The 24,150-nt window shown below is 38.4% G+C and overlaps 1 protein-coding gene across 3 annotated transcripts in view; it reads left to right on the top strand.

The window, feature by feature from the left end:
* Positions 1–24,150, top strand: part of Scgdelta (sarcoglycan delta) — a 294,591-nt gene that overhangs the window by 97,484 nt on the left and 172,957 nt on the right. For 2 of the 3 annotated variants that reach the window (XM_083084042.1, XM_083084052.1), the window contains 2 exons: positions 4,159–5,797; positions 8,061–8,243. In XM_083084042.1, the coding sequence (XP_082940168.1) occupies positions 8,067–8,243 (177 nt within the window). In that variant the 5' untranslated portion in view covers positions 4,159–5,797; positions 8,061–8,066. The remainder of the gene's footprint in view (positions 1–4,158; positions 5,798–8,060; positions 8,244–24,150) is intronic. The other variant, XM_083084034.1, reaches the window with a different exon arrangement.

Raw genomic sequence — 24,150 nt, 5'->3', positions numbered from 1 at the left:
GCCGATGCACGTATAATAGCAGCGAAGCCGTGCCATAAAGCGGTACCCCATCATAAAGACCTCTTCAATCCGTGAACGAGGAGGAAAAGAAGAATCGGAATGAGAATACCGCCTGCCTCCCTATCTAACATTCTCCCTTTCCACCTTACCTTGCCCACTATCCCAGTAGCGCACCCTTATTCCGACTTCGCAGACTCTTTTTTTCAATCCTAGATTCCTTCCACTCTTTCGAGATGGCGATGCTCGCTTCAAGGAGGCCGCGAATGTTGTGCGCAAAATGGAACGGTCGGGGACAGGTGGGACGGATAAAATAGGCGAGTGAATAAAAAAGGAAGACGGCGCGGGAAACACAAGGGAATTCTTGATCTTTTAGCAGGCTGACGCTTTTTATTCACAGGAGGCAGACGTCTCTCTCTCTCTTAATTGTTTCACACTATTCGCCGACTTCTCAGCAATTCTGCGAGTAACATTATTTATACCTGCGAATTTCTTCCCTCCCTTTTTCTTCCTCGACTTCAAATTTTAATGAAAAAATTTGGACTTAAAATAAAATATAATTTATTAATCAAAATAGAAGCCGTCTGAATAAATCGATAGATTGTTGTCACCGAGTTACAAATTGATAAATTCTACTTTTATAAAATTCTGGAGTTAACGGAACTGCTTGAAAATGTTTTCAACAGCTTGCTGGTTGTTAAAAACTTCTTTTTACAAAAGTTATTTTATTGAAGAAATGTACATTTTTATCCTACTTTTTATATACTCATATATCATGTTCAGTCACACATTTGTTCATTCGCTAATTTGTACGGTTTGTATGGTTTTTAATATCAAGCAAATTGCGATCTTAAATGATGTATGAATTATTATGATTAAAAAAAAGGATAGAGGCGTAGAAGTAAGGTCTTAAAATATCGATTCTTACAAAAACGTAAAGTGCAAAGTGAATAAAAGCATAATTAAGTGCTTTCTTTTGATATTAAATGTGTTTAGGAGAGAAAAAAAATTTGATAGAAGAGAAGGAAAAGCGAGAGAGACATATATATATATATATATATATGTCTCTCTCGCTTTTCCTTCTCTTCTATCAAATTTTTTTTCTCTCCTATGCTCTGCTATGTTTTACTATATATATGGTAAAAGACATGGCAGCACATAAATGCATATTGACGACATCGGCATGTTACGAAATGGCATCGGCATGGATAACCCGCTTGCGTGAACGCCGCAACCTTGTTCTTGTCGTTTTCAGTCGCCGCTGTAAAATATCTGGGAAGAATACATGTAAGGGAAACGAATGGGGCAGTACGAATGGAGGGCGAAAAAGCGCGTACCGTAGATAGGGATCCTCTTACGAACGGCTTATGTTTCAATTTGTTCGGTCGCGAATAAAATCGCGTTTTACGAGGCGTCAAAATGCCACGATCTAAAATGCCAGAATTCCCTTGCCGGGCCCTTTGCTAATCGACTTGTCCTTGACATATTCGCGAGTTACAACTTTTATCTTTCAACCCCAATCTCTTAATAGGGATGGCATCTTACTGGTTTGTTTTAGAAGTGTATATATAAATGTGTATATAAATAAAATATATATAAAATTTTAATTTGTTTTTATTTAACTTTTAATATTTTGGCAAGTGTGTATTTTTATAATTAAAATTAATTAAATAATTAAAGCATTTTTATAATTAAAATTAATTAAATAAGTGTGTATTTTTATAATTACAATTAATTAAATAAGTTCCTTCGAATTAAATTCCTAATCAAATAAAATCTAATTAAAATTAATTGAAAAGTTGTACTATTTGTTTGTATTTTTTAATATTCGCTAAAACTTTTGAAATCTTAATATTAATTTTTTTCACATTGCATTGATAGTCAAATCCGGTGTTAAAATTATTATAACTTGAGTTGAGGAAATGCGATAAATTATAAAACTATTATATCGCTCTCTGGCGCGAAATAGCCGAAAAACATCAAAATTATCTTCTACCAAAGACATCCGGCGATCGACACAAAATATTTTTGTTTCTTGATACTATAGGTCCGTTCGTCTCCTCGAATCTACCCTTTCGTATTCTGCTCTGACATTTTTCCCACTCTCTTCCTAGATGCAGACACCATAAATCTTGAGAGAAACAGTCAGTCAGTTCGCCCAAGAAATCGTCGTATTCTTTTCCTATTCGTACTACTCTTTCTCCATTTTCCCTTTTTTTTTACGAGAGATAAAGAATCGATGGAAACTCGAATTCAATGAGGAGGGACGGATAGGAGCCGACGAAGGAGAGATGGATAGGAGCAGAGGCGCGAGGCAGACGGAAAGATGAGCTTGTACGAATCGCAGAGACAAAGGGAGAGAGGATAGAAAGGGAAGGAAATGTATATAGCCGGTCGATCCTACATTTTGCAATTCCAATCCCCGCGCTGCAACGCTGCATTGTCTCGATTGCGGCGAACGGTAGAAGCGTTTTCGTCGCGATCTACCTGCTTCGTCGCTTTGACGTCGCCATCGGATCGCGATTAATCGCGCGCCGTTTGCGTTTTGCAGTTAATCGCCTGGTGAATGGTATGCGTACGTACGTGTGTGCCGACAAGCGATTCTGTAACTCGCAAACTTGTAATTGACGAGCTGTAATTGAAAAGCTGAGGGAAAAGGTGTAACTGCCACAAACTATAACATCGGGAAAAGGAAGAGGAAAAGTTCCAATGATTTGATGCGCGACAAACATTAAGAATAATACTGGCGAATGTTGTAAAATCTAATTAAGATTAGCATTGATGATTTAATTTTTGTTTCAATGTCTTATATTTGGCATTTAAATCGATTTTTTTATTCGACAAGATAAAAAATTGGTTCTTTATCATTTGATTTCGCGGAATATATAAAATGCATTCCAATCATTATATTATATTTATTTTTCATACATATTGATTCGATTTTTTAAAACTGCATCATGAAAACGTTATTAATTTTGCTGCTGCATCTCGAGATATAATCCTGTGTACAAGACAGTCGTATCGGTAATTAGAGCCGACTCATTTGCCAAAGCAGCGGACTGGACCGTTCTCAATTTAATTCCGATGGTGCTTTTGCGCGCGCACAATTCTAAGAAAATTACTTCTATCCCTAAGAAGAATCTCAAACGAGCGATAAACCACTGAGGTGGTAATCAACTTAAGCTTTTCCACGCTTTATCAGCCAGATATTGTAAAATTTTATGTATTCAAAGTTGCAGTATTGAGATTTAATTGTGCAACTAAAAACGACATAGAAATGAAAATTAAAAACGTAATAAAAATTTATATAATTTAGGTAGTATTTGCAAATTAATGATAATTAAGATAATTTTTATAATTAATAATAAACATACAATTAACATGTATATAAATATATAGAGAATTTTGAAATTATGAAGTCGGAAAATGTGCTTTTACTTAGAATTTTCTAAAAAATATAACTCGTATAATCTTTCTAATATTGTAGAAGACAAAAAAATCAAACTTATGCAAACAACCTGCGTGTATAATTTACAGTATAACGACGTATGAATTTCAGCGATTCGCGAGTCAGCGAGTGATCCCGAGTTGCGTTGAAATAACCATTAACTGGGTCGGAAATACAATGCTCGTCAGTTACATTCGCAGAATTGTTCTGTGGCGAGTCACGCGGCCGACCTCATGTCAAACGCGTTTAAAGACCCTCCATTTTTTCCGTCTCTAGATCCATACGAATCTCGGTTAGCCTTGAATTAGCATATATTTCCGTGTCCCTTTCTAAAGTTCCGAGTCCTTTTTTTTCACAATCGATGGAAAAGGAAAAAAGTACAAGAAAATTGCGTGTTAAAAAACAAGTGCGCGCTCGAGGAATACAAGTGGTATAAAAGTTGGCGCGAAATATGCCAGGCATCTATATGTATATTGTTTCGCGCTTCTTCTTTGCATTTTTACACATCGCATTCTTGATCCGGGGCAAATTTACGCAAAACGTGCACTATTATATCGGGATCATTTGAATATGCGGAAAGTTCAACGAGCAAAGTTTTGAGAAGCGTTAAGAAAACCTAGTTTCATTCCGCGTGTTCGGTGTAGCGTAAACGATTAATGGTAAGAAACGTGAATCAATTTTCTAAGAAGGAAACGTTGCTCTTTTTGACCTAGGTTACCGACGCGATATCGATCGTCCGCCGAACGGCAGAGAAGGGACCAATTAAGGATACTACCCCATTTCCACAGCTGCGAGTCGAGATATACTCTCGCGCTTACTTCATGAAATACTTCTTTAACTCCCGCACAAGCGCTGCCTTGGCGCCAAACACTTGTCGCTTCATGATTCAGGAGCTATCCGGAAGAAGGGAAAGAAACGGAGAAAGAAGAGGCGGCGAGGATGGGACGACGACTGAAGACGACGAGAGAAGAGCGACGTTGAAGAGCAGGAGGAAGGGTAAAATGTCGAGGGGAAAGTTGAACGAGGAGAGACGACGGAAGAGAAGAGCGAGAGAGAACCAAGAGATAGATCTCGAAGGGCAGACCGAGATGGGGAGCAACGCCGAGGGAGGGCGCATGAGGAGGGATGGAAGGCGTCGGTGCATGCGCAAGAATTTCACACGTGAGCCCGCGAATCCGCGAGAGAGGTTTGCTTCGAGCGCGAGACTTCCTGCCGTTTCAGTGTCGTGCGCGATTCCGTACGCGGCGCTTGTGCGAAGCGACGACTGTGCCAGGACTCGTCCCGATAGATCGACGTTGGTACTTTTTGAATCGGGAATCGCGAGAGAATCTGCACCCGTAGCCTGGCCATGATCGAGTATTCCTATCAGTCTCCCGATGGAAACTCTGCGAGTCCGATGATCGATCGGAAGATCGAATTACAAGCAGCCACGAGGAGCAGCGAGGCGACTGATCATGGAAATCGCGACGCGTAATCGGCGTACAGATAGTCATACGTTGTTATCATTCGTCATTAATCGCTCGCGCGGGATAATTCGACGGATGACGTTGAAATGACGGGGATGTAAAATTGAAACCGTTTGGCAGCTGAGAGAGAAATTAGTCTACAGATAGGCTGAAGCACAGATTCTCGCTAGACTCGGAGGCTTGTCACTCATTCTACCGCGAAACAGAAACTCGTGCCGCGATAGAGCCACGCGATAGTAAATCACAAGGTGGCAGGTTTTCGCGCGCGGCTGTCAGGTGGAAACGCCGCTCCACTTCGCTCCGACTGACAACAGCTTTCTTCAGCACGTCACGCGGCAGACAGGCAGAGTTTTCGCGAAGCGTCGCGTCGAGACGACTCCGCGCGAGAATCTGTCGTTATTTCCATTATCGTCATCATTCTAAGGACGATAGTACAAGTCGGCCACTTCGCCATCGACCTGACGTAACTCTCGCCGATTAGCCATAAATAACCACCACTACTCTTTGGCGTGTAGCACCCGGTGAGTACCCGGTGTGTTGCCACGGTGGAATCCCGCTCGTAATGACTCGTAATTGCGCGGAGGAGGAGCCGACGTCGTGCTGGAACGATTTAAGGGACACCTAGCAGCGCCACCCGCGCCCTTCGCTATAATGATTAGATGCACGCGACTACGAGGATTACCTGGTTGAGGTGGAGGATCGAGAGACGCGAGGGTGTATGACCACCGGCTGAAATCTGAATACGTGAGTGGTCGACCGCGACTTCGACGAACTCGTCTCTGGTCTCTCTACCGAAACGATCCGACGACTGATCGTTAACACTCGCCCGGACGCAGATCAGCGACATTCACGGCGTATTCGATCGAAGGAAGGATTCAATTGGAAGGTAAGGGTCAATTTCACGAGAGCGATTATAATCGAAAGCGATTATCCTCCATTCTTCGCTTTTGTTCCACTTCTTTTTTCCCCTCCCATGCGTCTCGTTTGTTCCACGACACGTAATCGATAGAATAACGGCGACATTAGGATAAGAATAAAGTATTTTCAAGCGTGAAGCTACATATAATAATGTTCTTTTAATTTTCTCATCCATCAACTATATTTAAATTTAACAAGTAAAAACTATTCGCATACAAAATTACAAAAAATATGATTCGTACACTGTATTATTCGAAAATATTTAATTGTGTTGAATTCTCTCTCTCTCTAAATTTATAATATCACAATGTATATCTTGTTTTACTCCAATTCTGACGAGTTCAAATTTTCATGCTTCGATAAAATGATGTTTATATTCGCGTTGATGAAAACTGAACTAGTGATGTGACATGTATTATACGAGAGAAAGTCATTAAGTATGTCACAAATGGTTATTGCAAAATAAAATAAAAAAAGATTTTATATATACATATATGAAGAGAAGTCACATTAATTAAGTGTCATGCAGGGAAATAGAATAAATAAGTTTCTAGATTGTGGCAGCGGTTGTTGACACGATCCAATAATCAATCATAACCATTTGTGACACACTGAATGACTTTCCCTCGTATTTTTGAAAATTTAATTCAGCGAAATTATAGCGGTTTTGATCTCGCCGGTCGGCTCCCGCCGTTCTTTCATCTGTCGCGTGTTCGTGCGGGATGCGGTCGCGCATCATTTCTCTTAATGCCCGTCGACGATCCGTAAATCCCGCTGAAAAACGCATCCACTCTCGGTGCTTCGCGTTTCTTCCTCGCACCGGTACTCGGTGCTCGCTCTCCATTTCCCGCGGGCTTTAACGACGTACGAGTGGCTCGCGGGGTTTTTATCCCAACGGTCTAACGAGCTCGATTACGCTCATTACGGATTTCATTCGCGATAGTAGCGAATGGTTGTTAGGGATCATCGTGTTGCACCGTCGATTCTCCCTTATGAGAACCGCGGCCGCGCAAGTGTGACAAAAATAAAAGAAAGATATATAGAAAGAAAAAGAGAATGTCGATGGGGGGCTCTCTCAGAGAGAGGGTAATGAAATTTTTAAGAAATCAGGGATTCTCGGTGGAAAACGTTACTCGGGAAATGTAACTCGGAACTCACGCTTCGCTCAAATTAAGTAATGGAATGTAATTTGCACTTTTGTTCTTCATTGAGGCATTCTTTTTACTTATTACTCTTTCGCTTATTTTAATTAGATGTAAAATGGAAACGATTTTATATAATATTGATATTATATGAATATCACATCTCATGTGTGTGTAGGATGGTATTAAAATTATTAAAATATTCAAATGTGTCTTACACATATATAATAAATTTTGAATTATACGATCCGCGTAAATGTTATTTTATTTTTCAATTAATAAAATAATTAATTGAAAACTAAATATACTATGTATAAGTGAAAATAATTAAAATAATACAAAAAGTTTAATAACGAGCAGATTTTTTAGTTCATTTTTTTTTAGTTCATTTTTTTTTTAGTTAATCATGATGCATGGCGTGAATGGCGTGGTAAAATCTCGTTGATATTAAAATCTAAGTCATTGCTTATGACCGATGAATATAAAAGTACACGGGTGTGGAAGCTTGGATTAATAAGAATCTTTCGTGAGAAGTACATTCGACGCGAAAGCCACGTTTTCAGCATCCTTCGGCCGCATTCATCCTTCAGCTAACAGGCTTCATTACTCTCATTGAATTTCGTTGAAAGTCGTTATATATCTTGCACGAATAGTCGAAATCCGCTCGACGTAATAAAATAAAATCGTATTCCTTGTGCATTGCATTTTAATAAAAATCGCTGCATTTTGGGACAAGTAAATTCTGTACTTGCAAACTACTTTTTCCATAAAAAAAATATACAGAAAATATTACTTTTAAAGAATCAATAAATTACTTATACATAAACTATAAAAATATATGTATATGCGATTTAAAATAGTTTACAAGTATGTACACAAAATTATTTTGAGTATACAATTTATACCGAGACAAAGAGAGAGAGAAAGAGAGAGAGAGAGAGAGAGAGAGAGAGAGAGAGAGAGAGAGAGAGAGAGAGAGAGAGAGAGAGAGAGAGAGAGCAAGTTACTCGTGCTATTACAAAGTTCACTACGATTCAACGAATGTTCGCTTCGAGGCTCGACGACCCTTGTAACGTGTCTGGCTTTTAGGGCGTAATGGACACGTCACCAACGTTAAGCATCGGCGGTTCGAGGGCCAGGGCGGCCCTTTTGACCACCAGTGGCACCGGAACCGGTAGCACCGATAGACGAGTCGTCTTTTTAGCAAGTCAACCATCGGTCGGCAGCAGTCACGAGACCAAAACTTGGCCTCACCATTGGTCACCGCACACGGTATGTAGCTTGTCATTAAAAGCCTGTATCTCGGTTAAGTAATATAAGATTTATTGATAGTGTTTTCAAATTTGAAATTGTTTCAACTCTAAGAGTACAATCTGCATACTTTCTCAGTTTAATCCAGCAATTAATATCTTCGAAAAAAATTATTATTCTAAATATTTTTTATTAAGAAATTTTTATAAGGACATTTTTGAAAGTCATATTACATACTCGATTTATTCGTATAATATATTTCTATATATTATATTCTTTTTTATATTTCATGCATCAAACTTCAATTTTCACGAAAGCTGGTTTAATCCCATGGAATGAGGAATTTCTGATCTTTTTAATTATATCATTCCATTTTATACTCGTCAATTCTACCTTGATATTGTCTCGATGAGATTTGCAATTTTTTTTACCGTCCATTTTCATCGCCGGCTTCTGTTTGTCTCTTTCACAAGGTGCAATCATTGTTGTGCGTTGGCGAAACGAATAACCAGTAATGCGCTAATGAAGCAATCAGAGAACACGTGGAGATTTAATTATAGTGGAGGTCCGCGTTACGAGCCAGAGAGCGAAATTACTCCGTTGAGAATAACGAGAGATCGATTCGCGCGAGCTATTCGGACTTTTACGACATGCGGAATTATGCCGCGACGCATATAGGTCGGTACAGCACAATCGAAATTAAAATGGCCTGGCCCCATCGATGCCAACCATCGGGACCGACATAAGCATCGCGCAATGCTGTGACGCACGGAAATATCTATACGATGCGTCGCTATTCGCGCGACGACAGCTGACAATTCTCGAAATAATTAATGCACGGAGATTGACGAAGCGCCGAAATAAATAATACGAAATTGAACCGTCGATAATCAACCTGTCGTTTGAGCATGTGACTCATTCAGCTTCAAAGTCTGAAATAGCGATCCACATAATAGGAGATTTGCTTCGTAGGAAATATAATAACGTTGAGAGAAATGAACCATTTTTTCACAAATCATAAAATATAGAAACAAGCATATTTTGAATCATAAATTGTGTCTATAAATATCTTTATTTAAAATATTAATAAAATTTTTCATTCACGGATCGATATAAACTTCCTTTATCATAAAGGAATGAAAAGTAAAAGATCAGATTAGACTTATTTTTTTCTTTAATGGAAAGTAAAAAATCAGGTTAGACTTATTTTTTTTCTTTAATACACGATTTAATTAGACTTTTTGAAGATACAGTTTAATATTTAAAACATCGGAATCTAAACTTTGGTCTTCCTCTCTAATTTATCTTAAGTGGAATTATTTTATATTTTTTTCAAATATTTGTAGAATAATTAATCTACTGATTTTCAAACATTGGGTCTTGAATATTAATTGCATGAATATACACAACATAATATTTTTAAATATTTGATTTAAAGATAATTGTGCCAAATATCCAAGATATTCCATAACTTTTTAGAGAAACAAAAACTGTAGCATAAGCAGTATTACCGGTGTCGTTTGCTTTGCTCAATGTTCAGATTCCGAGAGAAACAAATTTTTTTATACAGGCAAATATTAAAAAGCGACGACAGACGAGAGCGAATCGGGCCGGTCCGGGCTGGGTTGGCGAGAAAATGAATCGACCAGATTCAATTCCTATGCATTTAGCGCATTGACTGTTATCGGTCGTGTCGGCCGGCCTGACGACGATACGGGCTCGCTTTGGCATTGTGATTCCCCCTTTGCTGGACCACGCGGGAGTCTCTCTCTCTCTCTCTCTCTTTCTCTCTCTCTTCCCTCTACGCGTACAGTGTGGAGCGAATAACCTCTCGCACATGCGGAATTCTGAATTCCGTTCGTCACCCGCACGTATTCGCGTGGCGCGTGCACGCGAGAGCCATATGCGGGATATACAGCGGGATTGTATAGCGGGACCAGAGAGGAAGCATGACGGGAGAAGAGACGACACGCGGATGGACGGGGCCCCGGAGGGCGTCGGGCGATATTTCGGAGGAGTTCGGTACACGCGGATAGCACGGTTATTAATTTAACGGCGATGGATACGGGCTTGTGAGAGACTACCGTTTCGGCTCGCCTCCGTATGCCGCTACATACATATCGGCGGGTATACATATACATATGCACGTGCGTGACAGGGCATGAGCGAAGATTCGGTACGATACACGGATTGCGAATATTATTGAGACAACTTAGGGGTTAATTCGCAGCAAATTGTATTTTCGCGACGTGATGTTAACGCTACCGACGAAAAATATGACGAATTGAAAATGACATTACACGATTATCCTTACCGTCATTCGCGGTTTAAATATTTCATGGCGCAGCTTGGACAACTCGAAACGATTTTCGATACGAAAACTCCGTTACGACGACGCCGTGATTAATTGCGAAATCCGTTATTGGTTCCGCGACTTCTGAACATTTTATACCCGCTAGTGCAGAGACGTATCGGATTCGGTCGATCATTCTCGTCAAGTCGTGAATCTAATTTTGGTTTCACCATACCGTACCTTTCAGTTTAGTCGATACTAATTAACCAGTTGTAATTTGATTCTAACTGAGATTCTCATCCGATTCACTATCTTCATCTACGTCGCTATCGATTTTAAAATAAAAATGAAGTTGTCTTGTTATCTTAATATCGTAGACTAATTTATTATTAGATTCGACGATACATGTACAGATAAAAAATTTAAAAAAGCAAAAGGATCTAAAAGGTTACTTTCTCCCTTCTCTTTCTCTACATGCGAAAAGTAAAAAAGTGATACTGAAAGAGCGCAATTGTCCGAGTGCATTCTTCGCTAAAAATATTAACGAAGGATAAAAAGATCTGCAGAGAACGTGTTTAAAGTAAATGGCGTTTTTTAAGCGTGACCACGGGTTCTCCAAAGAGGAGAAAAGCTCCGCTGAACGAGCGCTATCGGCGCGGTGACGGGATGCGGATGACAATTTGATATCCGAGGAAATGCGAGGTGGTCAGTAAGGATCTCGTTACTCCGTTCACAATGTACGTCATCGTATAGGAGGTCAATCTTGGCCGTGCGTGTGGCTTTTACGGGGAGAGGCCCCATTCCCTCCGGACCGGGCATCGGCCGCGATCTCCCCCGCTTAACTCTAAAGGGGAACGGGGAAAGGGGCAGGATGGGGTGCATTTGCATAGTTATTCAGCCGCGCCGGATGAAAGTCGTTACGGCCTTCGAGAATTTCACCGCCGAAATTATCGACCACCACCCCGCGCGGTTGCGCCTTTCATTCGCGCGCCGTGTTTCTGTCGCGACGTATGTAAAAGGCGGCAAGTGCCCCGATCATAAATCGACGGCTGATTCTAACCCTTTCAGACCGCCCGGTCTATATTTACGAAGAGAGAACTCCGAAGCTTTTATCCAGGTGCTTTTCACGGAGATGATAGGTTATTTAGAAATTTCAGGAGAATTTCAAGCTGAATTTCACTTTTGAAATCTGAACTGCACTTATCATAATGCTTCGAATGATGGAATTTTTTATACTCTACGTACTGTTTGAAATAATTTTTTACAATAATTCCGGGAAACAATAAACTGTAAAATATGTAAAAAAATCAGAGATGAAAATAGAAAACACACGCGCGCACAGCAGAGATATGTCGAATCGTAAATTGTTTTAATGTGTCTATTTAATATATTAACATATTTTGCATTTCTGTGATGCAAACTTTTTTATGAATGTGAGGTAGAGGAAAAATAAAAAAATAAAGAATTAATAAGTTCTTAAAAGTATTGAAAATGTTTAGTAAACTCAGTTTAGTGATATTACATCAAAGCGTAATACTTATGAAATCGTTTAGCTTCCCTGTTTTTATTCCTTATAAAAGATTTTAACTTTCCATTTAACTTTTATACCGCAATTTTATTAAATTGTGTGCAAGTTCGGCAATATTGAAAAATGCCATTAGTAATTTTAATAAAAAATCATGCATGCGAGCAATATAATCTGTCTCAAATTTAAAAAATTCAAATCCTGATCCATCTCCATTCCGAAATATTACTCTGCATCAAATTGCAAATTATATTCTTCCTTTAACAATGTTTAGTTATCGAGTGAATGTAAATTAACTGGAAATGAATGGATTACTATTCGTTCGATTAATCAATAATTTAAGCCGGAGGGAATTAAGAAGCACTCTCCGTCTCGCGTATTAACTCGGAAACGTAATGGCTCGCGTTGTCGCGCCGCCGGTTCTTCGACGGTCGATAAGTGGGTCAATCATACGTAATGGGTCTTAATTCGAGTGGTAATTCGGTAATTAACGTGGAATTGCGAAGAGTACGTTACCTTTTCGAGCGCAATCGAACGCGGGCGTAATCGATATGGTAAGCGCGATGGAATTGGTATTATTTACTCCGTTATGCAAACACCACTAAGGTAATCAAAGACAAATATTGTTTCCATCGCGGTTGGCGCCACGATATTTCGAAGTGAGATACAAGCTTCCTTTGCTAATTGGTAGTTTACCGGCTAATTGTGTGCTGCAATTTATACCGGTGTCCCGCGTGTCGGAATTCTCGGTTATACTTTGAAGGACGAGGAGGGATTATATATTTGTCGCATAATTCCCCATATAACGTGCCAAAAAGCGTGAGATAATTAAAGGTAAATAATAGTGACTGTAGTAGCAATGCTATTGTAATATTATTCGTAGTGACAAGTTTTTGAAATGAAATGTAGAAATTGGCAAGTTGGATAGAAAATCTTTGTAGCTTTTGTCTTTCCAGATAACACATGGAAGTATACATGATATATAATATTCAAGTCCTTTTATTAAAATCTTGTTAATATAACTTATTAATGCCGCAATAAATGTATTTTTTTTTAGAGGAAGGTCGATTCTCGCTTATAATCTGAAGATTAATCTCATATTATGTCAGCACTATTAGATCGACTGTAAGCATTATTCAATAATATACTAATGCAATTTCCCGCATTCTACACGATGCAGATTTATGTCGGTGCATAAACGTTGCCGTTGACTTGAAAATAAAAAAAATATCTCTCTAGCTAGTTTATCTCCGCTGACACAGCCCTACCGATCTCGCGAGCAGCGTTTAATTTCCTAACCGTTTCACGACCGATCGAAAATAATTTCCATTCCTCGAAAATAATTTCCCCTCTCGTCGTCATCGCTCCTCTTCCCCCCTGTTCTTCTATTTTCTCGGTTGAAGAAGAACGTCTACATTTTTTATCGCAAAGCGCCGTCCGCGAAGCGCACCGATGAAAGTTCGAACGAGTGAAAATTTCTCGGTTTCCGGCCACGCAGACTCGACTCCAAGTTCCCTTCGCCGATTTTCCCGCGCCGTAAATCAGGATCGCTCGATGACATTTTACTGTGTTTCCCCCACTTCTCTCTTCCTCTCTCTCTTTCCCCCTGTCTCTCCACCAGGGTCGTCTCTCATATTCGTGAATATTTTTTTTCACCCTCGCCATTTCGCCGTCACTTTTTCGCCTGCCGTTCTTGCCGTCGTTTCTATCTCTTTCTCTCTTTTTTAGTCATTTCTCATATTATCTCTCACTCTCTCTTACGTCTAGGACAGAGACTTTTCCTCAAACTCTCCTCCGACACTATTCGCGCCTCGTATATCCACCCATGTCCATTCGTATTGCCGTGGCCTGCTATATCATGGCGTATCAACTGTTTTGTCAGTTTCCGGTGCGAGCGCCGGATGAATGGGACTTCTTCTTGTGCTTCTTCTAGTACTTCGCTCGTGCTGTGAAAATTATCGCCCCGACCCTCGCGGTCTCGCTGACATATATAGCATCACCATCGCCGACGGTGATATAAGAATAATAACACGACTGCTTTCGTCGTTCCCGACTGCCGTATTTTGGGATTCGTTGAGATCCTCGACGTTTATTTCATCGCATTTTCTTCTCCAGCGTCTTTGCTACATTATTCTATATCATTCATAAATCTTTGATCGATGTTAGACTTTTAGAATTTTAAATTTGATAAAATTAGACACGTACCAATATTAGATAATATTTTAAGAAACACACACGTAAACATAGATAGATAATTCAGCGTGTCTAAAAATATGAGCGTCATGAAGTTCTTAATGGATAAAAAAAGTTGATTAAACCATGATTATATATACAGATATATCGCAGACTGGCTGTAAAAAATTAATATATATTTTCGTCGACGGGAAATCTCTTATCTTTCTAATTCCGACTAGAATTCATACTAGAATAGCTTTGCTCGAAACACGAAATTAAATTTGTGGCCAAGAAGACCCGCGAGAATCGCCCAGTTAATTAGATTTCCGAAGAAGGATTTCAGTAGGTATTTTATAGCTTTGTGAGATATAGTTGTGGATTATCAAGAATTTTTTCACCGATTGTACTACTACCTATACTCTCCTCTCATTCTTAATTTCGGAGGTGTCTAAATGCGAATGCGCTTCAGCCATCAACTGTAGACAATGTTGAGACGACTTATGTTACGAAAGTCCCGCAATTGCGGGGGCGTTGATATATGGACGGCTATTTATTCGGGTGCCGGCACGAACGAAATGCCTTTCTGTTCTCTGTATAACGTCGCCTAAGTGGCGGGAGTGTATAAAGTTCGGGATTGACGAGGAGGTCACGGGGAGACCAAGAGAGCTGAATTAGTGCCATTCGACCGAGAGATTGATGATTGCCAGGTCGAAACATGTGGTCGCAAATGAAATCGGCATTTTGGTCGCGATCGAATGTCAACGGATTGTCGGACGCTGTCAAAAAAGCGTCGGCACAATTATTTAGCCCTTTGCTCATGTCGCATTGAGCTACGTTCCTCTACACTATCAATAGACAAATGCACTATGACTATGTTAATGTATCTGGTTGCATTATTTTTTCATATAAACTTTTATGTAAATTAGCATGAGATAAGACCGTACAAAGGAAAACTGTGTAGCCCGAATATTTTCAAAAATTTACTCAACATTATTGTAAAATCCTACTTGAAAGTACATATACGGAGTTTAAGATTCGCTTCGAATATTTCCGACGGTTACACACCTTTGGGATCTCTCGCGTCTCCAGCAAAGTCGCGCGTTTTGGAAATTCATGACGGAGAGAGATTGGTGGAAACCCATTTTTAAAGTTCAGAGTTGTTTTCACGGAATTCTTTCAGACTACTTACGGTATTTGAGACGCTATTAGATCCGAGCAATATAAATGAAAATATTCCGCTTATTTTTTAATATTAATGTTATATATTATTAATTTTATTTTTATTATTATTTATTATTAATTTTATAATTTATTTTTTAAATATAAATTTAAAAATTTAAAATTATATGTAAAGACACGTTCACGCGGAGAGCGTCTTTATATAACAATTTTGAATCGATTGCATCGAGATAAAACTCGATAATGTACCTCCAGTGCGGAATTAGTCCGGAACAGCGACGTCTCGTCTCGGTGAAGTACTCTGCTTGTGACAAAAGCGACATTCCTATCTCGTGCGTGTTCGACGGGACAGGTGGAGGTGCGCGTGGTTAGACACGGGCGCACATTTCATTTACGTATTTATAAGAACGACACGCGCGTCTCGTCTTGCCGTCTTGTCGGTTCCCTTCAAGTACAGTCGCAATTCTCCCCTGGAAGTAGATAGGTAGGTAGATAGCTTGAAGGGAAAACTCTTGAAATGGAATTCTTCGGCAGCGCTGAGAATACGATACCGGAACCTGACGCTCGGACGGCAAGGATCTAACCGTCGGTAGAATGGTTTGGCTTTGACCCCCTCGGAGCGCCTTCTCCGTCTCAGCCGTCCTCTCTCCCTCTGCCCTGAAGCAAATTGAAAATGGGAATTGGTCCTTTGAAGTTCGCGCAACGACCCGTCCATAATCTCCTTAATAACCTTCTCTGTCTCTCTTTCTCTCTCTCCTCGTTTCCGCGCTTCGTCTCTCACTTCTCACCCTCTCTCTTACGCTCCTTTTCGTTCAGATTGCCGCTGTAAGCTTTCTTATGCGCCGCAAGAAGGATGTAAACGCACGGGGCCCTTTACATATTCGCTTTGTAAACGTACATTAGTCTATTTCGCGGTCTTTCAAGCGTTCCTAATGGCATACAATTCCGTCTAATCTTTGTTTACACAGAATGTCCTAGAAATTCCGTGTGTTATTTATCGGATTCACCTGCAAACGCGAAATTGTTCTGCTCTTTGAAACAATAATTGTATTCGATATATGAAATATCTTGATAATTCAATTTCGAATCTAATTTTGGTTCAGGTGTACGCGGCACGTTGTATATTCGTCGCGCTCTGTGAAATATTGAATTATGTTAGAGTAATATCAGTAACGTGTGTTCATCATGAAGGTTCTGAGATGCCGGAGAGTCAAGCGGAATGCCGGGACACGTTTCCACGAAAAATAAGAAAGGAATCTTGAATTATATCTGATATACGCCTCCGGGGATACAATCGTAAGACTGCTTCAATAGAAAGTATGTCACTGCATCTATTTCTCTCTCTCTCTCTCTCTCTCTTTTTCTTTCTTTTTTTTATATAAATGTGATGAATCTCGCTATTTAATGTTGCACAGTTTCCTATTGATGTCTAATGTCAAAAAGGGAGAAATGAAAAATGTTAAATTGCACACACATATTAATATACATATATAAAACAATATAACAAATTTTAATGTAATTCCAGTCACTGTATTAATAAAATACTCAAAACTAAATCATTTATTCTCAAGGAAATGTTTCAGACATTACGAAAATAACGGCGTTTGTCGTCAAAGATTTACTCCTATTCGCGCGTTTTCTAATTTGCCAGCTCGAATAAGTAATAAACCGTGATACGAATTTCTCGCGTTGAATCAAAGATTAACGTTGCGACGTAAATATGTTGATTTATTAATCATGATCATAATGTATGTATCAGCTGGAAGCTGATGATTGCACTATATTCGGAAAGTATTTTTTATCGAGTCTTATTTTCTTTTTACTATTCTCAACGAATAATCTGCCAAGAAAATTACCAACAGGCTTGTTTATTTCGCACAAACTTTGCGACAAATACTCATAAATAATCGGTTGATATAAAATAAAGAAAATTTTATCGGAAAAAATATGGAAAATTTTATAACAAATCTTTAAATAAGAAATTTAAATAAAAATCTCTCTTTTTTTTTCAATGTAAAAATAAATATGAAAAGTAAAAATGTCGAAAAGTAATAATATCTCTGTAAAATACAAATTAATTTTATCTATATTTATTTAACTAGCAGAGTTAAATTGATAGATGAATTTCTTTCAATGAAATAAAAATTTAAAATTGATAAAAAAAAAACAGATTGAAGACAAGAATAAAATTACCATTTATCGTTAAAAAATCTTATCGAGTTAATTTTACGATGCTGCACATCCTTTAATCTCGATCGTTTCTCGCACTTTTCGATCGATTCGCGTTGCACATGCCGGGAGCAGGAGAATTTATTCCGACTCGACAGGAATCGGTCTCATTTCTCAACCGAGAACACGCAACCTTTCGGGCTGTCCTTCTTTCTGTCTTTATCGTGAAAATCTCTTCGACGCGCTGCGTACATCTTTCCGCATAACCTCGAAGAGTAAGGACAATAATAAAGTATCTGGGCGTAGCCGGTTCTGGAAAATAGGCATCGTAAACTGAATTCATCGCTCGCTCACCCCAGCCTTGTTCTTGTTACTCGTATCGCCATATTACGACCCTCTGACAAATACACACACAAGTATAGGTGCTTCTTACGTTTAGACGCCCTTCACCTGCGAAATCGTTAAAACTTATCGCGTGCGCAAAGCGCATCAAGTGATTACACACTATAAGCTGGACGCAAAAAATTTTATAGCCTCGCAATTGGAAAAAGATTGTCTATGATTGATGAGATTCTCTTTTATTGATATTGCAACCTTTAAATCTTTTTCCCAATATATCGCGCTCAAATAGAATGGTTTTGATTGAAACTATAGTCAAATCTGTAAATCAAAATACGAGATGAATAATTAAGGTAAATCTTTATTTACTATATTTTCGCCGTTAATATTTCACAGTTTTGTTTCGATCATCGCCGTGAAATGACATTTGCATTTTCAGTGTATCACCGTCTGCTATTTTTTTCAATATCGCCGTAATATTAATCGACGCTGTATAAACACCCAATATTTTTTTATAGTTTCTCACAAGTTAAAAAAAAATAATACCAAACATAGAACAAAAATAGTATGCCACTATTTTCCGCAATAGAATATTTATAGATTTGTGCATATATGAATTATAATGCATTTTAAAATTGCATTCGGCAATAAGACCTGATATGATAAGTGTGATGTTTCAATTATTATACGTGAAATCAATAGATTATTACAAATTTTTTTACCATTGTTGTAGCAATGTTATCAATATTTTTAATTAAAATATAGGAAGTCGTACTGGAAAGTTTCATATTTCTGTAGCATCGATTAATTTTATTAAAAAAAGAAAAAAACATGCAAGGTTTCTTTATTCGACACGCTTTTGTCGTAAATTTAAAAATTTGAAATTTTTCTTGCGCGAGAAAAAGAGAGGTTTACTAAAATTTAAATTTAATGCAGAATCAGTTATAGTATCGTTAGAAATTAATCAAGTACTTTGAATGAAATGATTAATCGTTTATACAATAAACTATCGTTCAATTTGCAATCATTGAAGTGGCGCAACACTATTTTCAGTCACTGTTTAATTAGTCATTGTATCGATAAAGTGTCCTACTAATGAGTTATTACTCTATCAGGCTATTAACGGTGCTTTGCATTTTTTATTATCAGTGTATTGTCATGATATTTGTATACACGATATTCACATAATACACATATAAGTGAGTTTTAACGATTTTTTTCTTTACCGAAATAAAGACCACGCACAAATCCTCAGCTAGATCGAAGCGGATCATCGATTATCGGCTGCATCGACATTAGATGCGGCTCGAAAGAGAGATTAAGAGGGACAGGACATCGTGTTGAACCGTTTTCGCGGTCGGCAGGACAAGCGAATCGTTAATTTCATTTACCGCTCGCCGTAGATTCGGTTAACGTCGAGCTTGACGATCAAAATGATCGTTGCCCCCCTTGACCGGACAAGCATGCCTCCGGCATCGAACCGCTTCTGCTCTTCATCCCTCTCTCTATCAGCTTCGCGCGTATACATCGTCCCAGAAATATTCCTCCCTCGATGATAAAGTACTAGCAACCGTGTAAATTTCGCCGCGAGCACTGTCAAATAACGAGCGATAAGTGCGATAATGTTGTTATTTGGTGGTGTTATTTACGAGAATATTCTTGTAAGCTTTAAAATATAAACATGAAAATAAAATATTAATTATTAAAAGTAATTTTTTGGCATTGCCATTGGCTTTTTCATGAAAATCTATGGGTAAAGTTTAAATTGATTAATAATTATTGCGCCAAAAAAAATATACTGACTGTTATTGAGTATGATCCAAATTGTCTTAAAATTTATACGAAATTAATATTACGCTTACTGCAAGTTTATACAAACTTGTAGAATTGTATATGTTAGACTTGCATTTAACAAATGAGCTCATCAACTTGCATTGTGTATCGTTCATCGCTCGTCAACGGGCACGCGATCTTTCCGCGTCGACTGCATCCCTTTGTTAACTGGCTTACTGTTTGCCGACACATTAATTTTTCTCCTTAAACGCGACGCTTTTGGCAGGAATTACTATCCGTCGCTGTTTGCAGTAGAAAATATATTGCATCACTGTCGGATAAATATTTGTTTTAGAGAACGCGTGTTCTCAGTTTTCCGCGCACGGCTGCAGGTGGTCAATACAATAGTAGGCGGAAACTGCGATCGGGAAATTCTTTATATACGTCAGAACTCAGAAATTATTCTGATATCTTGATGTTTCTTAATAAATCAATACATTATAATTTATTTTATAAATAGCAAAAAATGAACAATGCTCATATATGTACATATCATTTTTAACTCTCTGGCTTTCTTTTTATATCCTTATATATAAATTGATATTATTAATAAAATATAAATATATATGTATATATTTCTCGAAAATTATTTTCTCGTAATATCTAAATCTTAAATACTGTGTGTGAATAATCTTTTTAATAATAACAATTTATAATAATGATATAACAAAAAAAGTAATATTATGAAAAATAGTATAATTAAAATAATATAATTTTTATTAAAATAATCTGAATTAATTCTAAGCTATATTACATGCGGAAATAATTTTCTCTTTTTATAAAAGATCCAACATTTATTTTAAATAAAACACAATAGCTAACATTTTGTTTCCCATTATTACATTATTGCATTAATGCATTTATATGTATGATACGGTAAATCGCATGATATACATTTTTGAAAACCATTAGTGCAAAGAGGTCTGTTAATCGATGTTACGCTTGCCTTCACTAATTCTGGAAGGTGATTCAGTAATTTTTTATGCGCTTAGACGTCCAGAGTGTGACAAGTCTATTTTAAATACCGTAAAATTTTAATGATTAAAGACTTGTTCATGCGTGATGTGTTGGGCACGAAAATTGACGAACTTCTTAATCTGTGAAATTAATCTCGCACAATTTGGCAGCAAAAATCAAATATTAAATTTAAATGTTTAGTAACACTAGAAATCTTATTTATGAGAAACATATAATACATAAATTTATAAATTTTTTATATATTATTAAATTTATAGATATAGATTTATACATTTTTTCCTTCTCTTAATAAAAATATAATAAATTTCATAAAAAGTACATCACATTGATGGTTTTAATTTTGATTAATAATTATCAATTGATTGTAACAAGAGTCTTTTCATATTTTTATCATAAAATATCGACGATGTTTTAAAAATATCGAAATGATAAGTACGTATTTTCATTTTAATTTCAAATGTTTCGGCAGAATCTTCACCAGCCATTTCCAGAAATTTCAATTCGCAACACTTGGTCATTTTTGGTATCGTGTTTTAGCCGATACGGGGATAATCCCGAAAGCGGTGTACGCGATTGAGATATTCCGGAATATAGAGGCGGCGTTCGCGAAAGAGGCGCCCACGCCGGAAATATTGCGGACTCGTACCGCTCTCTCATGGCGGTAAACCTCGAGACGACCAGCTCCTGAAATCGGTTCGATTCCCGTTCCGCTCGGCTCGCGTTTCCAATTTTCCTCTCAGCCCGCCCGCCCGTCTCTCAGTTCACCGCTCGTATGTTCGTTCCCTTCGTTCGTCGAGCAAGCGAAACTTCATTCGGCCGGTGGTTGCAATTTTGCAACGCGGATCTTGCAAACAGGAACGCAGCGGTATTTCGATCCGTTTCGTGCGACAGAAGAAAGAAGAAGGAACGGGGAAGAGAAAGAAAGAGAGAAAGAGAGAGCGAGAGAGAGAGAGAGAGAGTGCCAGACTCATGGAGGAGGCTGCAAGCAAGTAGTTAAGTACGAGCGAAGGGTAGTCAGGTTTAAGCGCCACCTGTGCTTGTCAATTAAGTTTACGCGTCTCCCGTTCCGACATTGTGCAGGCTGCCACTTCGCCTCCCCCATCGCTGTTAGTTATTCTCGTCCTCGATTCTCGCGCTCTCTCTTCACCCTCTCTCTCTCATCGTGCCTTCGCAACCCATCCTCCGTCGTCCCACTCGTCTCGTCTCCTTTCGCTCTTCTCGCAGGCTCCCTCGCGACCAAACTATTCACTCTCCCCGTGTCCGCGTCATCTTCTCCTCCCTCATTCTCCAGTTATTCCGCGATCGCGAAGCGTGCTACCCGTTATGAATTACCGGCTATAAACATAAAAACGTTTGCATCCACGATGTGGCGCAGGGTTACCGGCTAAATTGGATCCGACACATTCCTTACATGCTTTATGGAGAAATATATTTTCGCGGCTTTTACACATGTGCATAATGAATGTGACGAAGACGTAAAAACGTTAACACTTCAAGATTAGCGCGGCGAGACAAATTCTTATCTTAATGAACGCGCCGCGTTACTCGCTGTCTTTTAGTAAAGCGATACTAATTAGTAGAAACTGGATTCTGTTTTTTATTCATTTATCTTTTTTTTTTTTAAAGATGCTTGTAATGAGATTAAAAATTTTTTAATAATATTTTAAATAATTTTTTAATAATTTTTGATAATTTTTAATACTTTTTTAATAATATTGTTATCACGACACATGTAACATTTTCTTAAGTCATGAGAAAATTGTATCATGTATCAATTAACTATTAAACTTGAGGATACATTTTTACATCGCCACGAGATATTCCATTTTATTCTTCGATGCAGATTGAAACGTTCAGAGCGTAAGGTTTCGCGAGTGGGATACAAGTTTTATCGGCAGGGGTGATTTTTACGCCATGTACGACCATAAGTTTCCCTTTCGCGCGCGTCGCCTTTTCGAAATGGCGTGGCATGCGATTGTAAAATCGCGCTATTTCTCCTCGTTGCCGCTGCCAAATCACGAGATACGAGTGCCTTTTACGACGCGAGGAATCTTACGTGCCGTGGCCGCGTGCGTACGACTGCACGCGTAACTTTCTGCCGTCGTCGCGTGTAAAATATACGCGGGATGTCGACGCCTTCGAAAGCGAATTTTTATCGTTCTCAAGAGCGTACACGAGCGACGCGCAAATTAAATTGCTCTGGGCAGGATGAAGTGGAGAGAAACACATCCTCCTCTCTGTTTCGAAATTGCGAGCGGCGTATGTCGCGAGTTTTATGAATAAATGTGAGAAATCAACTATCATTTGCGTGTATGAAAATTAGTAAACGAAGTTAGTTCTCGACATTTTTTAGACGATCTGTAGTTTGTGATGGAATTTTATTTATAATTTTGTGTGACCTGTAATAGGGTCTATAAGTATAATAGGGAGAACATTTAAAAACGAATCAGAATATATGTGTATCATGTATATTGTATGTATATATGTAATCAAAAAATAATTACATATAAATTTATAAATTCTAAATTTTATCACAGAATCTAGACTATCTAAAATGGTCTTAATTTCTTGATTTTGACTGAAACTTTAATAGTCATATATATAAACGCTGTTAAAAAATTAATTCGTTAATGTATCCGATAAGAATAATTATTTTAATTTAGAATCTTTTTTTATTAATAATGATATATATAAGATATTAAGAGAGGAAAAAAAAGAAAAGTTAATTAATGAAGAAACGATAGCGATGTTGCATTTTTAATTGAGCTCGTATTATGATCTGAGAGAAATTTTCTTCAGGCTTCGTCCTTTTTGCGATATCGAATATCCTCGGAATCTCTTTGAGCGAAATCAGGATCGCGAGCACGATTCCTTGCGTTTCCCTGAGAGATCCATTGTCAGAGCGCGTTTGCGAAGATCGGTAGAATACGATAACGATTGTAAAGTTACTCTCATAGCATTCTTGCATGCTGCATCACGCATAATATCACGCACATTGTGCGTATGGCAATAATGGTCGCGGCAGTGAATTTGCGGGACGTCGCTCTTCGCTCGAAAAAATCGAAGTTCCCTCTCTCTCTTTCTCTCTTCTTCCCTTTCTCTCTCAACTCGGAGAGCCGAGTCGCTATCTGGTCGCGTGTGGTCCATCTGGATATCCGGAAAAATGCACTCACAGATATTGGGCCGACATACGAAAGCATCGTTCCGACCGAAGCACTGTTCTCGGTTGAGTGCACCAAATTGTTATTGCCGAACAATCGATTTCTGATTTTGGCCACAACCAGCCGTCGAAAGTCCTTCTTAGAGAATGACTCCTCGCCTCGGCGTCTATTCGCTTCTTCTTTTTAGATTCTTTGTTAATTTCGCATCGATATTGCGTCCATTTATTCTGGCAATTTTATTCCGGATTGCCCGAGTTATCGATAAAACGAGCTTGG

The sequence above is a fragment of the Camponotus vicinus genome, unplaced genomic scaffold (assembly GCF_025532165.1).
Source record: "Camponotus vicinus isolate PSW18456_S1 unplaced genomic scaffold, iyCamVici1.0 SCAF_1, whole genome shotgun sequence".
NCBI lineage: Eukaryota > Metazoa > Arthropoda > Insecta > Hymenoptera > Formicidae > Camponotus > Camponotus vicinus.
The sequence above is the reverse complement of the archived record's forward strand: the minus strand, read 5'-3'. Positions and strand labels throughout refer to the sequence as shown.